The sequence below is a fragment of the Cyclopterus lumpus genome, chromosome 13, assembly GCF_009769545.1.
Source record: "Cyclopterus lumpus isolate fCycLum1 chromosome 13, fCycLum1.pri, whole genome shotgun sequence".
NCBI classification, from domain to species: Eukaryota; Metazoa; Chordata; class Actinopteri; order Perciformes; family Cyclopteridae; genus Cyclopterus; species Cyclopterus lumpus.
The window spans coordinates 21,397,684-21,411,371 of NC_046978.1; the positions used below are offsets into that span (position 1 = coordinate 21,397,684).

The 13,688-nt window shown below is 51.7% G+C and overlaps 2 protein-coding genes across 6 annotated transcripts; one reads left to right on the forward strand and one right to left on the reverse strand.

The window, feature by feature from the left end:
- Positions 1–184: 184 nt before the first annotated feature.
- LOC117741458 (dual specificity protein phosphatase 14-like) lies at positions 185–5,418 on the reverse strand. Of its 5 annotated transcripts, none has more exons than XM_034548524.1 (3): positions 5,196–5,418; positions 4,149–4,474; positions 185–481 (listed from the first exon to the last, which is right to left on the reverse strand). In XM_034548524.1, the coding sequence occupies exons 2-3, from the start codon at positions 4,454–4,456 to the stop codon at positions 256–258; spliced, it is 534 nt and encodes a 177-aa protein (XP_034404415.1). In that variant the 5' UTR covers positions 4,457–4,474; positions 5,196–5,418; the 3' UTR covers positions 185–255. The 5 variants fall into 5 exon arrangements, with proteins under 5 accessions (XP_034404415.1, XP_034404414.1, XP_034404413.1 ...); XM_034548523.1 differs by having other exon boundaries at positions 4,723–5,418; XM_034548522.1 differs by having other exon boundaries at positions 5,190–5,417.
- On the forward strand, positions 4,933–8,675 carry LOC117741445. The gene is made up of 5 exons (XM_034548504.1): positions 4,933–5,033; positions 5,544–6,098; positions 6,207–6,283; positions 6,371–6,622; positions 7,883–8,675. The coding sequence occupies exons 1-5, from the start codon at positions 4,970–4,972 to the stop codon at positions 8,132–8,134; spliced, it is 1,200 nt and encodes a 399-aa protein (XP_034404395.1). The 5' UTR covers positions 4,933–4,969; the 3' UTR covers positions 8,135–8,675.
- The last annotated feature ends 5,013 nt before the right edge of the window (positions 8,676–13,688 follow it).

Consider the following 13,688-nt stretch of genomic DNA (forward strand, 5'->3'; position numbering starts at 1 on the left):
GACAGGAAGTGAGACATGGTAACACGAGAAGTGAGACTTGACGAGACAGGAAGTGAGACATGGTAAGACGAGAAGTGAGACTTGACGAGACAGGAAGTGAGACATTGTAAGACGAGAAGTGAGACTTGACGAGACAGGAAGTGAGACATGGTAAGACGGGAAGTGAGGGGAAGTGAGACATGAAGAGAGACAAAAGCTTTAATAATAAAGAGAAACGCGTTTAAAAGTCTTCTCTGAACACTGAAACCGGATCCACTAGACGTTGATGCAGTAATCTGGTTCCGGGTCCTGCAGGGTCCTCAGAGTCCCGCAGGTCTCGGGCAGGAGGCCGCCAGACGTCCTCGCCATCCTCATGGTGGTCCTGCCGAACAGCGTCCTCTCGTAGTCCATCAGCTGCCTCCAGAAACCAGCGTTGGGTCTGATGAAGGGACGCTGATCCAGAACCACTTCATGAGCCCGCCGGAGGCTGAGGCCTTCAAACCTGCAAACACAGAGACCACCAGATCCTGTATCTCACTAAGACCACCTGTACTACAAGGTACAAATACTGAAGGGGACAAGAGGGACGACAAGGAAGGAACGAAGGGGACAAGAGGGACTACAAGGAATGAACAAAGGGGACAAGAGGGGGGACAAGGAAGGAACGAAGGGGACAAGAGGGGGGACAAGGAAGGAACGAAGGGTACAAGAGGGACGACAAGGAAGGAACAAAGGGTACAAGAGGGGGGACAAGGAAGGAACGAAGGGGACAAGAGGGACGACAAGGAAGGAACGAAGGGGACAAGAGGGACTACAAGGAATGAACAAAGGGGACAAGAGGGGGGACAAGGAAGGAACGAAGGGGACAAGAGGGGGGACAAGGAAGGAACGAAGGGGACAAGAGGGGGGACAAGGAAGGAACGAAGGGTACAAGAGGGATGACAAGGAAGGAACGAAGGGTACAAGAGGGACTACAAGGAATGAACAAAGGGGACAAGAGGGGGGACAAGGAAGGAACGAAGGGGACAAGAGGGACGACAAGGAAGGAACGAAGGGGACAAGAGGGACGACAAGGAAGGAACGAAGGGGACAAGAGGGGCGACAAGGAAGGAACGAAGGGGACAAGAGGGGGGGACAAGAAAGGAACGAAGGGTACAAGAGGGGGGACAAGGAAGGAACGAAGGGGACAAGAGGGACGACAAGGAAGGAACGAAGGGGACAAGAGGGACGACAAGGAAGGAACGAAGGGGACAAGAGGGACGACAAGGAAGGAACGAAGGGGACAAGAGGGGGGGACAAGAAAGGAACGAAGGGTACAAGAGGGGGGACAAGGAAGGAACGAAGGGGACAAGAGGGACGACAAGGAAGGAACGAAGGGGACAAGAGGGGCGACAAGAAAGGAACGAAGGGGACAAGAGGGACGACAAGGAAGGAACGAAGGGGACAAGAGGGACGACAAGGAAGGAACGAAGGGGACAAGAGGGACGACAAGGAAGGAACGAAGGGGACAAGGAGGGACGACAAGGAGGGACGACAAGGAAGGAACGAAGGGGACAAGAGGGGCGACAAGAAAGGAACAAAGGGGACAAGAGGGGGGGGACAAGAAAGGAACGAAGGGGACAAGAGGGACGACAAGGAAGGAACGAAGGGGACAAGGAGGGGGGACAAGAAGGGAACGAAGGGGACAAGGAGGGAACGAAGGGGACAAGAGGGGGGACAAGGAAGGAACGAAGGGGTCAAGAGGGACGACAAGGAAGGAACGAAGGGGACAAGAGGGACGACAAGGAAGGAACGAAGGGTACAAGAGGGGCGACAAGAAAGGAACGAAGGGGACAAGAGGGACGACAAGGAAGGAACGAAGGGGACAAGAGGGACGACAAGGAAGGAACGAAGGGGACAAGAGGGACGACAAGGAAGGAGCGAAGGGGACAAGGAGGGACGACAAGGAAGGAACGAAGGGGACAAGAGGGGCGACAAGAAAGGAACAAAGGGGACAAGAGGGACGACAAGAGGGACGACAAGGAAGGAACGAAGGGTACAAGAGGGGCGACAAGAAAGGAACAAAGGGGACAAGAGGGGGGGGACAAGAAAGGAACGAAGGGGACAAGAGGGACGACAAGGAAGGAACGAAGGGGACAAGGAGGGGGGACAAGAAGGGAACGAAGGGGACAAGGAGGGAACGAAGGGGACAAGAGGGGGGACAAGGAAGGAATGAAGGGGTCAAGAGGGACGACAAGGAAGGAACGAAGGGGACAAGAGGGACGACAAGGAAGGAACGAAGGGTACAAGAGGGGCGACAAGAAAGGAACGAAGGGGACAAGAGGGACGACAAGGAAGGAACGAAGGGGACAAGAGGGACGACAAGGAAGGAACGAAGGGGACAAGGAGGGACGACAAGGAGGGACGACAAGGAAGGAACGAAGGGGACAAGAGGGGCGACAAGAAAGGAACAAAGGGGACAAGAGGGACGACAAGAGGGACGACAAGGAAGGAACGAAGGGTACAAGAGGGGCGACAAGAAAGGAACAAAGGGGACAAGAGGGGGGGGACAAGAAAGGAACGAAGGGGACAAGAGGGACGACAAGGAAGGAACGAAGGGGACAAGGAGGGGGGACAAGAAGGGAACGAAGGGGACAAGGAGGGAACGAAGGGGACAAGAGGGGGGACAAGGAAGGAACGAAGGGGTCAAGAGGGACGACAAGGAAGGAACGAAGGGGACAAGAGGGACGACAAGGAAGGAACGAAGGGTACAAGAGGGGCGACAAGAAAGGAACGAAGGGGACAAGAGGGACGACAAGGAAGGAACGAAGGGGACAAGAGGGGCGACAAGAAAGGAACGAAGGGGACAAGAGGGGCGACAAGAAAGGAACAAAGGGGACAAGAGGGACGACAAGGAAGGAACGAAGGGTACAAGAGGGGCGACAAGAAAGGAACAAAGGGGACAAGAGGGGGGGGACAAGAAAGGAACGAAGGGGACAAGAGGGACGACAAGGAAGGAACGAAGGGGACAAGGAGGGGGGACAAGAAGGGAACGAAGGGGACAAGGAGGGAACGAAGGGGACAAGAGGGGGGACAAGGAAGGAACGAAGGGGTCAAGAGGGACGACAAGGAAGGAACAAAGGGGACAAGAGGGACGACAAGGAAGGACCGAAGGGTACAAGAGGGGCGACAAGAAAGGAACGAAGGGGACAAGAGGGACGACAAGGAAGGAACGAAGGGGACAAGAGGGGCGACAAGAAAGGAACGAAGGGGACAAGAGGGACGACAAGAAAGGAACAAAGGGGACAAGGAGGGACGACAAGGAAGGAACGAAGGGGACAAGAGGGACGACAAGGAAGGAACGAAGGGGACAAGAGGGGGGGGACAAGAAAGGAACGAAGGGGACAAGAGGGACGACAAGGAAGGAACGAAGGGGACAAGAGGGGGGACAAGGAAGGAACGAAGGGGTCAAGAGGGACGACAAGGAAGGAACGAAGGGGACAAGAGGGACGACAAGGAAGGAACGAAGGGGACAAGAGGGACGACAAGGAAGGAACGAAGGGGACAAGGAGGGGGGACAAGAAGGGAACGAAGGGGACAAGGAGGGAACGAAGGGGACAAGGAATGAACGAAGGGGACAAGAGGGACGACAAGAAAGGAACGAAGGGGACAAGAGGGACGACAAGGAAGGAACGAAGGGTACAAGAGGGACGACAAGGAAGGAACAAAGGGGACAAGAGGGGGGGACAAGAAAGGAACGAAGGGGACAAGAGGGACGACAAGGAAGGAACGAAGGGGACAAGGAGGGGGGACAAGAAGGGAACGAAGGGGACAAGGAAGGAACAAAGGGGACAAGAGGGGGGACAAGGAAGAAACGAAGGGGTCAAGAGGGACGACAAGGAAGGAACGAAGGGGACAAGAGGGACGACAAGAAAGGAACGAAGGGGACAAGAGGGGGGACAAGGAAGGAACGAAGGGGACAAGGAGGGAACGAAGGGGACAAGGAAGGAACGAAGGGGACAAGGAGGGAACGAAGGGGACAAGGAGGGAACAAAGGGGACAAGGAAGGAACGAAGGGGACAAGAGGGGGGGACAAGGAGGGAACGAAGGGGACAAGGAGGGAACGAAGGGGACAAGGAAGGAACGAAGGGGGTGGACATGGACCACACTGGGACAATAGGGGGGTCTACCTCATCAGGTAGGCAATGACCAGAGTCGGGGATCGGCTCCGGCCGGCACTGCAGTGGACCAGAGTCCTCCCCGTCTGGTTCTGGTGGATCCGCTCACCCACCGGGTCAAAGTAGTGTCTCAGGGGGGCGTGAGGTTGATCCTGGACGGGCACGTGGAGGACCCGCAGGCCGTCCAGCTGTGGGTAGACCACGTCCTCCAGACCACTGGCGTTGACGATGAGCGTGATGTTCCTGCAGGAGAGGACGCTGAGGTTCAGGGCCGACTCCAGACCACTGAGGAACAGACCGGGGCCCACCTGAGAGATCATGACCCTTCAGGACCGGCCCTGTAACGAGACATAATTATATACTATATTACCGACTGTCCCCTCTTTGAAAGGTCCATGCTCCAGCTCCATTTCTGCATAAACCTAATTTAATAACTTAGTAGATTTTACAGACTGGTGTTTTTATATCTTATAATAATATAATAAACGTTATTAGGATTGTTATATTGTTCATTGTTTATTGTTCTATTATAATGTGTTTTCTGTTTTTAGGATAGATGTTATTTAAATACAACTTTACAACTTACCAATAACTAAAGGAACAATATTGTTAGACCAGTTTTCATCACATTCACCACAATAATAATAATAGAATTACAAAGTCTAGATCAATACACCTCAGTTCATGATTATAGATGACGTCACTGAGAAACTTTATTTAAAACCTGTGTACTAACAGGTCATTGGTAACATAACAGTTACTTTTATTAAGTCAATATCGGGAAACACTTATTGTGAATATCGTAAACCTGACGGGGAGGGACGTTCACGCGCATGCGCCGCGTGTCACGGGACAACGAGTTTCGCTTCTCGCTCACGACTTTGAGTGCGCGTGCGGGTAAGATCCTCTCCGCTTCTCTCTAATCAAACACATATTTACAGTTATTACATTCTATAAAAACACGTTAAAGCTGCTTATTAGAAGGCACGCGCTACCCTCCGTTCATAAACGGGTCGGTTTAAGGGTCCTCCGGTCAACTACGTTCATAAATACTTTTACTTCCGGGTCACGTGACAGAAGAGCAGCACCGGGGTCAGCTGCGCCAATAACGAGATTAATGCCGAATATCTGAGGCGCTCCCGACAGCTGACCTGAGGTCTGTTGGTCAGAAGGGTCATTCTCACCGGTTTACTCCGGATTTAGAGCGGAAATAACAAGAAGCAACTTCCGGAATGTGTAGCTTTTCAAAATAAAATAACATTTTGTTTTGCAAAGAGCATTAATTCACAATAACATAAATATTCCTGTATATTGATTATTTACTATCTCTCTGTGAAACCGGGACTTTAAAAGTATTTTATTATTATTCGTAAACCCGTTTCTGCCCTGATTCCGGTCCTAATGTAGACCACATGAAGATGCAGAAACAGAACACAAACCAGGTCCAAGACCAGAACCAGAAAACTGTCATCCCAAAGGTCAGATATCACCCAAGCATCCAGACCCCGACACCTGGTGCCAAACCCAGACCGCGTCAAGCCCAGAAGACCAGACCTGCTGCTGTGCGCCCCCCTCAGACCGGGACCGGCAGTAAGACGGTCCAAAAGAACCAGGATGCAGACAAGACCCTGCAGGTTAACCCAGGTCCGGCTGTGAGATCACGACCAGATGGAGGACAAAAACAGGGCGCTCAGAAACCGCTTCAGAGAACCGCTTCAGATCCAGACCCTGACAGAGCCCTTCCCAGACCGGAGCAGGTCCCTCTGGGTTTGGGGGTCCCGTTAGACAGGCGTGTTGTGGAGGAAGTTGAGGTTCTGACCCGCGGACAGAGTGCCAACCAGGACTGGTTCACCTGGAGGAAGAACCGGATCACGGCCTCCGTGGCTCACCGCATCGCTCACTGCCGCTTCGTTAACGGCAAGACCAGGACCCCGCCCAGCTCCTACCTGTCTGACATCACAGGTAGACCACGCCTCGAGCCGCATGGCCACGCCCCTACACCTCACACAAAGAACAACAGATTAAAGATGAGAACAGGTGAATACATTAAGACATTCTGTGACTCCACAGGGGAGGGCCGAAGAGTCCAGACCAGAGCCATGTCCTGGGGGATCCAGATGGAGGCCCAGGCGGTCTGCAGCTACCAGGTACAGTTCAGATGATGATGATGATGATGAAGAAAATGATGGTGATGAAGAAGAAGGTGGTGATGATGATTATGTCGTCCCCCACAGAGGATGAAGAGCGCGGCGCTGGGTCGGCCCGTCTCGGTCCAGGACTGCGGGCTGTTCATCGACGCTCGGCGGTCCTGGTTGGCTGCGAGTCCTGACGGCATTGTGACGGACAACCGGACCAGCCAATGGCTGCTCTGCCTGGAGGTGAAGTGTCCCTACAAACACAGAGACAGACGGGTGGAGGACGCCTGCAGGGACGACCGCGCCTTCTGTTTGGAGTTACAGGACAAGGACCGCCGGGAGCCGGGAACGGTAACGAGTCCTCTTTATGTGGTCCAAAGTCCTCTCCCTGTCTGTCTCTCATGTCCTCTCCCTGTCTGTCTCTCATGTCCTCTCCCTGTCTGTCTCTCATGTCCTCTCCCCGTCTGTCTCTCATGTCCTCTCCCTGTCTGTCTCTCATGTCCTCTCCCTGTCTGTCTCTCATGTCCTCTCCCCGTCTGTCTCTCATGTCCTCTCCCCGTTTGTCTCTCATGTCCTCTCCCCGTCTGTCTCTAACGTCCTCTCCCTGTCTGTCTCTCATGTCCTCTCTCCGTCTGTCTCTCATGTCCTCTCCCCGTCTGTCTCTCATGTCCTCTCCCTGTCTGTCTCTAACGTCCTCTCCCTGTCTGTCTCTAACATCCTCTCCCTGTCTGTCTCTTATGTCCTCTCCCCGTCTGTCTCTCATGTCCTCTCCCCGTCTGTCTCTCATGTCCTCTCCCTGTCTGTCTCTCATGTCCTCTCCCTGTCTGTCTCTCATGTCCTCTCCCCGTCTGTCTCTCATGTCCTCTCCCTGTCTGTCTCTAACGTCCTCTCCCCGTCTGTCTCTCATGTCCTCTCCCCGTCTGTCTCTCATGTCCTCTCCCCGTCTGTCTCTCATGTCCTCTCCCCGTCTGTCTCTCATGTCCTCTCCCCGTCTGTCTCTAACGTCCTCTCCCTGTCTGTCTCTCATGTCCTCTCCCCGTCTGTCTCTCATGTCCTCTCCCTGTCTGTCTCTCATGTCCTCTCCCCGTCTGTCTCTCATGTCCTCTCCCCGTCTGTCTCTAACGTCCTCTCCCCGTCTGTCTCTCATGTCCTCTCCCCGTCTGTCTCTCATGTCCTCTCCCCGTCTGTCTCTCATGTCCTCTCCCCGTCTGTCTCTCATGTCCTCTCCCTGTCTGTCTCTCATGTCCTCTCCCTGTCTGTCTCTAACGTCCTCTCCCTGTCTGTCTCTCATGTCCTCTCCCCGTCTGTCTCTCATGTCCTCTCCCCGTCTGTCTCTCATGTCCTCTCTCCGTCTGTCTCTCATGTCCTCTCCCCGTCTGTCTCTCATGTCCTCTCCCCGTCTGTCTCTCATGTCCTCTCCCTGTCTGTCTCTCATGTCCTCTCCCTGTCTGTCTCTAACGTCCTCTCCCTGTCTGTCTCTCATGTCCTCTCCCCGTCTGTCTCTCATGTCCTCTCCCCGTCTGTCTCTCATGTCCTCTCCCCGTCTGTCTCTCATGTCCTCTCCCCGTCTGTCTCTCATGTCCTCTCTCCGTCTGTCTCTCATGTTCTCAGTCCCCGTCCTACCGCCTGAAGACGTCCCACAGCTACTACACACAGATCCAGGTCCAGTTGGCGGTGACGGGTCTCCGGTTGGCCGACTTGGTCGTCTTCACTCTGAAGGAGACGGCTATCGTCCCGGTGACCTTTGACCCCGACCTGTGGGAGGAGACGGTGTCCAAACTGGAGGCGTTTTACGAGGGCGCCGTCCTGCCTCACCTGAGACAGAAGACACGGCAGGACACGGCGTGGACACCTGAGCTGTAGAAACCTCCTTTACACCTGCAGCACAGTTAATGTGAATGTATCATAGACGAAGGCCAGGACTAATACAAGAAGAGGTTATAAACAGACTCACATGTAGCTGTGTGTCATCAGGGCCTAGGGGCCTATGGGTTATGATAATATAAATGCTTATATTGTTATAATGTTATGCTTTTGTCAGGTTACTCAAGTTCAGAATAACATAGCAGGTGAAATGTGGGTCTGGGAATGTCTGCTTCTCGAGAATAGATACGCGCCTCGTACCACAACACTCACGCATGTTATTAGATTAGTCTCCTCAGGAAGTGGACTGGCCTTGCAGGGCTCAGTCCTGTGAGAAGAGAGGAGGAGATGGAACTATGTCCCTCCTTGATAGTTCAGCACCAATCAGAAGTTAGGATGATGCCTACGAACCTGTGACGGAATCTGTGTATGTAATTGCCGGACTTCCGGTTCTAGAGAAGAGTTGTTGGGGCTCCACTGAGATCGCGATCGCAGCGCTTTACTTCGCTTGTGATCAGAGAATAAATCTACCAGAACGAGAGAAGTTGTTGGCTGAATTCTTCCAAAGGTTCTACCAGGCAGACAATTCTGAACCACGCTTACAATTGGTGACCCTGAACATCGGTTGTTTGACTTGGGTAAGATAAAGAGCTGATAAAGATAAAGAGCTGTAACGTCCGTTTTCCGGACCCCAGCTGAGGGTCGGCGGGTGTTTGGTAGTTATCAACGAGAGATACCTCAAGAACAGGTGAGCAGACAACCTTTTTGTTGGACTGTCTGTGATTGAATAAACTAAATTGAGTTGTCAACAGCAGAATAAACCTCTGCCCGTAGTTTAGAAATAGTTGTACAGAAATTGTCCCTGATCACACGTAATAAGAATAAGTGTCCACTGGTAGGGATTTAGGTAAAAGAAAAGAGAGTTTAAATAGGACTAAATGCTCGTGGGTTGTTGGTAGAAATCCAAGTTGAAGGCGTCGATACCTCTGGTAACTGACAGGTCGCTCAGGCAGGGTCAGTTTAGCTTTGGAGTCTAGACTCGGAGGATAAAGACATAGGAGTCTTTTGTTGGAGTCTTCGGGGATAGCTGAGTATAAAACTGCTGAGTATGTGTTTACCTGCCATACCTGTGTGTATATCAACTTGTAGATACTATAGGCTTCAGACTCATTCACACATACCAAAATCCCTCTGGAACTGCCAGTCAGCCAACCGCAAGGCGGACTTCATTTCTGGCTTCGCTATCAAGCAATCACTGGACTTCCTGGCTCTCACTGAGACCTGGATCACACCAGACAACACATCAACCCCTGCTGCTCTCTCCTCGGCCTTCTCCTTCAGCCACACACCCAGACCCTCTGGTCGGGGTGGTGGTTCAGGTCTACTCATCTCACCCAAATGGAGTTTTCCACTATTTACCCCACTGTCTTTTGAGTTTCATGCAGTGACGGTTACTCATCCGGTTCATCTAACTATTGTTGTTCTCTACCGTCCTCCTGGTTCCTTTGGAGACTTCTTGGAAGAACTAGACGTCCTCCTATCAAACTTCCCAGAAAACGGCCCCCTGCTCATCCTTCTGGGCGACTTCAACATCCAGACAGAGAAGTCATGTGACCTGCTACTCTTACTGTCTTCCTTTGCTCTCTCTCTCAGTCCTTCCCCTCCTACTCACAAAGCTGGACACCACCTTGACTATATGTTCACCAGAAACTGCTCTACAGCAAACCTCACTGTAACTCCACTTCCTGTCTCTGACCACTTCTTCATCTCTTACTCTCTCCCACTCTTTGGAACTGACAACCCTCCCACAACGGACTCTGCACCTGTCCGGCGCAACATCCGCATCCTCTCTCCCTCTCACCCTCACACCCAGGACATGGTCTAACCTCACACCCAGGACATGGTCTAACCTCACACCCAGGACATGGTCTAACCTCACACCCAGGACATGGTCTAACCTCACACCCAGGACATGGTCTAACCTCACACCCAGGACATGGTCTAACCTCACACCCAGGACATGGTCTAACCTCACACCCAGGACATGGTCTAACCTCACACCCAGGACATGGTCTAACCTCACACCCAGGACATGGTCTAACCTCACACCCAGGACATGGTCTAACCTCACACCAGGACATGGTCTAACCTCACATCAGGACATGGTCTAACCTCACACCCAGGACATGGTCTAACCTCACACCCAGGACATGGTCTAACCTCACACCCAGGACATGGTCTAACCTCACATCCAGGACATGGTCTAACCTCACATCAGGACATGGTCTAACCTCACACCCAGGACATGGTCTAACCTCACACCCAGGACATGGTCTAACCTCACACCCAGGACATGGTCTAACCTCACATCCAGGACATGGTCTAACCTCACACCAGGACATGGTCTAACCTCACACCCAGGACATGGTCTAACCTCACACCCAGGATATGGTCTAACCTCACACCCAGGACATGGTCTAACCTCACACCAGGACATGGTCTAACCTCACACCAGGACATGGTCTAACCTCACATCAGGACATGGTCTAACCTCACACCCAGGACATGGTCTAACCTCACACCCAGGACATGGTCTAACCTCACATCCAGGACATGGTCTAACCTCACACCAGGATATGGTCTAACCTCACACCCAGGACATGGTCTAACCTCACACCCAGGACATGGTCTAACCTCACACCCAGGACATGGTCTAACCTCACACCAGGACATGGTCTAACCTCACATCAGGACATGGTCTAACCTCACACCCAGGACATGGTCTAACCTCACACCCAGGACATGGTCTAACCTCACACCCAGGACATGGTCTAACCTCACATCCAGGACATGGTCTAACCTCACACCAGGACATGGTCTAACCTCACACCCAGGACATGGTCTAACCTCACACCCAGGATATGGTCTAACCTCACACCCAGGACATGGTCTAACCTCACACCAGGACATGGTCTAACCTCACATCAGGACATGGTCTAAACTCACACCCAGGACATGGTCTAACCTCACACGCAGGACATGGTCTAACCATACACCCAGGACATGGTCTAACCTCACACCCAGGACATGGTCTAACCTTACACCCAGGACATGGTCTAACCTCACACCAGGACATGGTCTAACCTCACACCCAGGACATGGTCTAACCTCACACCAGGACATGGTCTAACCTCACACCCAGGACATGGTCTAACCTCACACCCAGGACATGGTCTAACCTCACACCCAGGACATGGTCTAACCTCACATCCAGGACATGGTCTAACCTCACACCAGGACATGGTCTAACCTCACACCCAGGACATGGTCTAACCTCACACCAGGACATGGTCTAACCTCACATCAGGACATGGTCTAACCTCACACCCAGGACATGGTCTAACCTCACACCCAGGACATGGTCTAACCTCACACCCAGGACATGGTCTAACCTCACATCCAGGACATGGTCTAACCTCACACCAGGACATGGTCTAACCTCACACCCAGGACATGGTCTAACCTCACACCCAGGATATGGTCTAACCTCACACCCAGGACATGGTCTAACCTCACACCAGGACATGGTCTAACCTCACACCAGGACATGGTCTAACCTCACATCAGGACATGGTCTAAACTCACACCCAGGACATGGTCTAACCTCACACGCAGGACATGGTCTAACCATACACCCAGGACATGGTCTAACCTCACACCCAGGACATGGTCTAACCTTACACCCAGGACATGGTCTAACCTCACACCAGGACATGGTCTAACCTCACACCCAGGACATGGTCTAACCTCACACCAGGACATGGTCTAACCTCACACCCAGGACATGGTCTAACCTCACACCCAGGACATGGTCTAACCTCACATCCAGGACATGGTCTAACCTCACACCAGGACATGGTCTAACCTCACACCCAGGACATGGTCTAACCTCACACCCAGGATATGGTCTAACCTCACACCCAGGACATGGTCTAACCTCACACCCAGGACATGGTCTAACCTCACACCCAGGACATGGTCTAACCTCACACCAGGACATGGTCTAACCTCACACCCAGGACATGGTCTAACCTCACACCAGGACATGGTCTAACTTCACACCAGGACATGGTCTAACCTTACACCCAGGACATGGTCTAACCTCACATCCAGGACATGGTCTAACCTCACACCCAGGACATGGTCTAATCTCACATCCAGGACATGGTCTAAACTCACACCCAGGACATGGTCTAACCTCACACGCAGGACATGGTCTAACCATACACCCAGGACATGGTCTAACCTCACACCCAGGACATGGTCTAACCTTACACCCAGGACATGGTCTAACCTCACAACCAAGACATGGTCTAACCTCACACCCAGGCCATGGTCTAACCTCACACCCAGGACATGGTCTAACCTCACACCCAGGACATGGTCTAACCTCACACCCAGGACATGGTCTAACCTCACATCCAGGACATGGTCTAACCTCACACCAGGACATGGTCTAACCTCACACCCAGGACATGGTCTAACCTCACACCCAGGACATGGTCTAACCTCACATCCAGGACATGGTCTAACCTCACACCAGGACATGGTCTAACCTCACACCCAGGATATGGTCTAACCTCACACCCAGGACATGGTCTAACCTCACACCCAGGACATGGTCTAACCTCACACCAGGACATGGTCTAACTTCACACCAGGACATGGTCTAACCTCACACCCAGGACATGGTCTAACCTCACACCAGGACATGGTCTAACCTCACACCAGGACATGGTCTAACCTCACACCAGGACATGGTCTAACCTCACACCAGGACATGGTCTAACCTTACACCCCAGCCCGTTCACTCCGCTCGGCATCTACCAATCGACTTATAGCTAATCATTTAACAAAGTCACGACTGTTTGCTGTCCTGGCTCCTCATTGGTGGAACAAGCTCCCCATTGGCATCAGGACAGGAAGTCACTTCGGTGGAACTTGAATGGCACTTACTTATGCTATTACTTATGGTAATACTTATGGTAATACTTATGGCATTACTTATGGTATTACTCATAGTATTACATATGGTATTACGTATGGTATTACTTATGGTATTACTTATGGTATTACTATGGCATTACTTATGGCATTACTTATGGTATTACTTATGGTATTACTTATGGTATTACTTATGGTATTACTCATGGTATTACTCATGTATTACTTATGGTATTACTCATGGTATTACTCATGTATTACTTATGGTATTACTCATGTATTACTTATGGTATTACTCATGGTATTACTCATGTATTACTTATGGTATTACTCATGTTATTACTTATGGTATTACTCATGGCATTACTTATGGTATTACTTATGGTATTACTCATGTTTTTACTTATGGTATTACTCATGGTATTACTCATGGCATTACTTATGGTATTACTTATGGTATTACTCATGTTATTACTTATGGTATTACTCATGGTATTACTCATGGCATTACTCATGACATTACTTATGGCATTACTTATGCCATTACTTA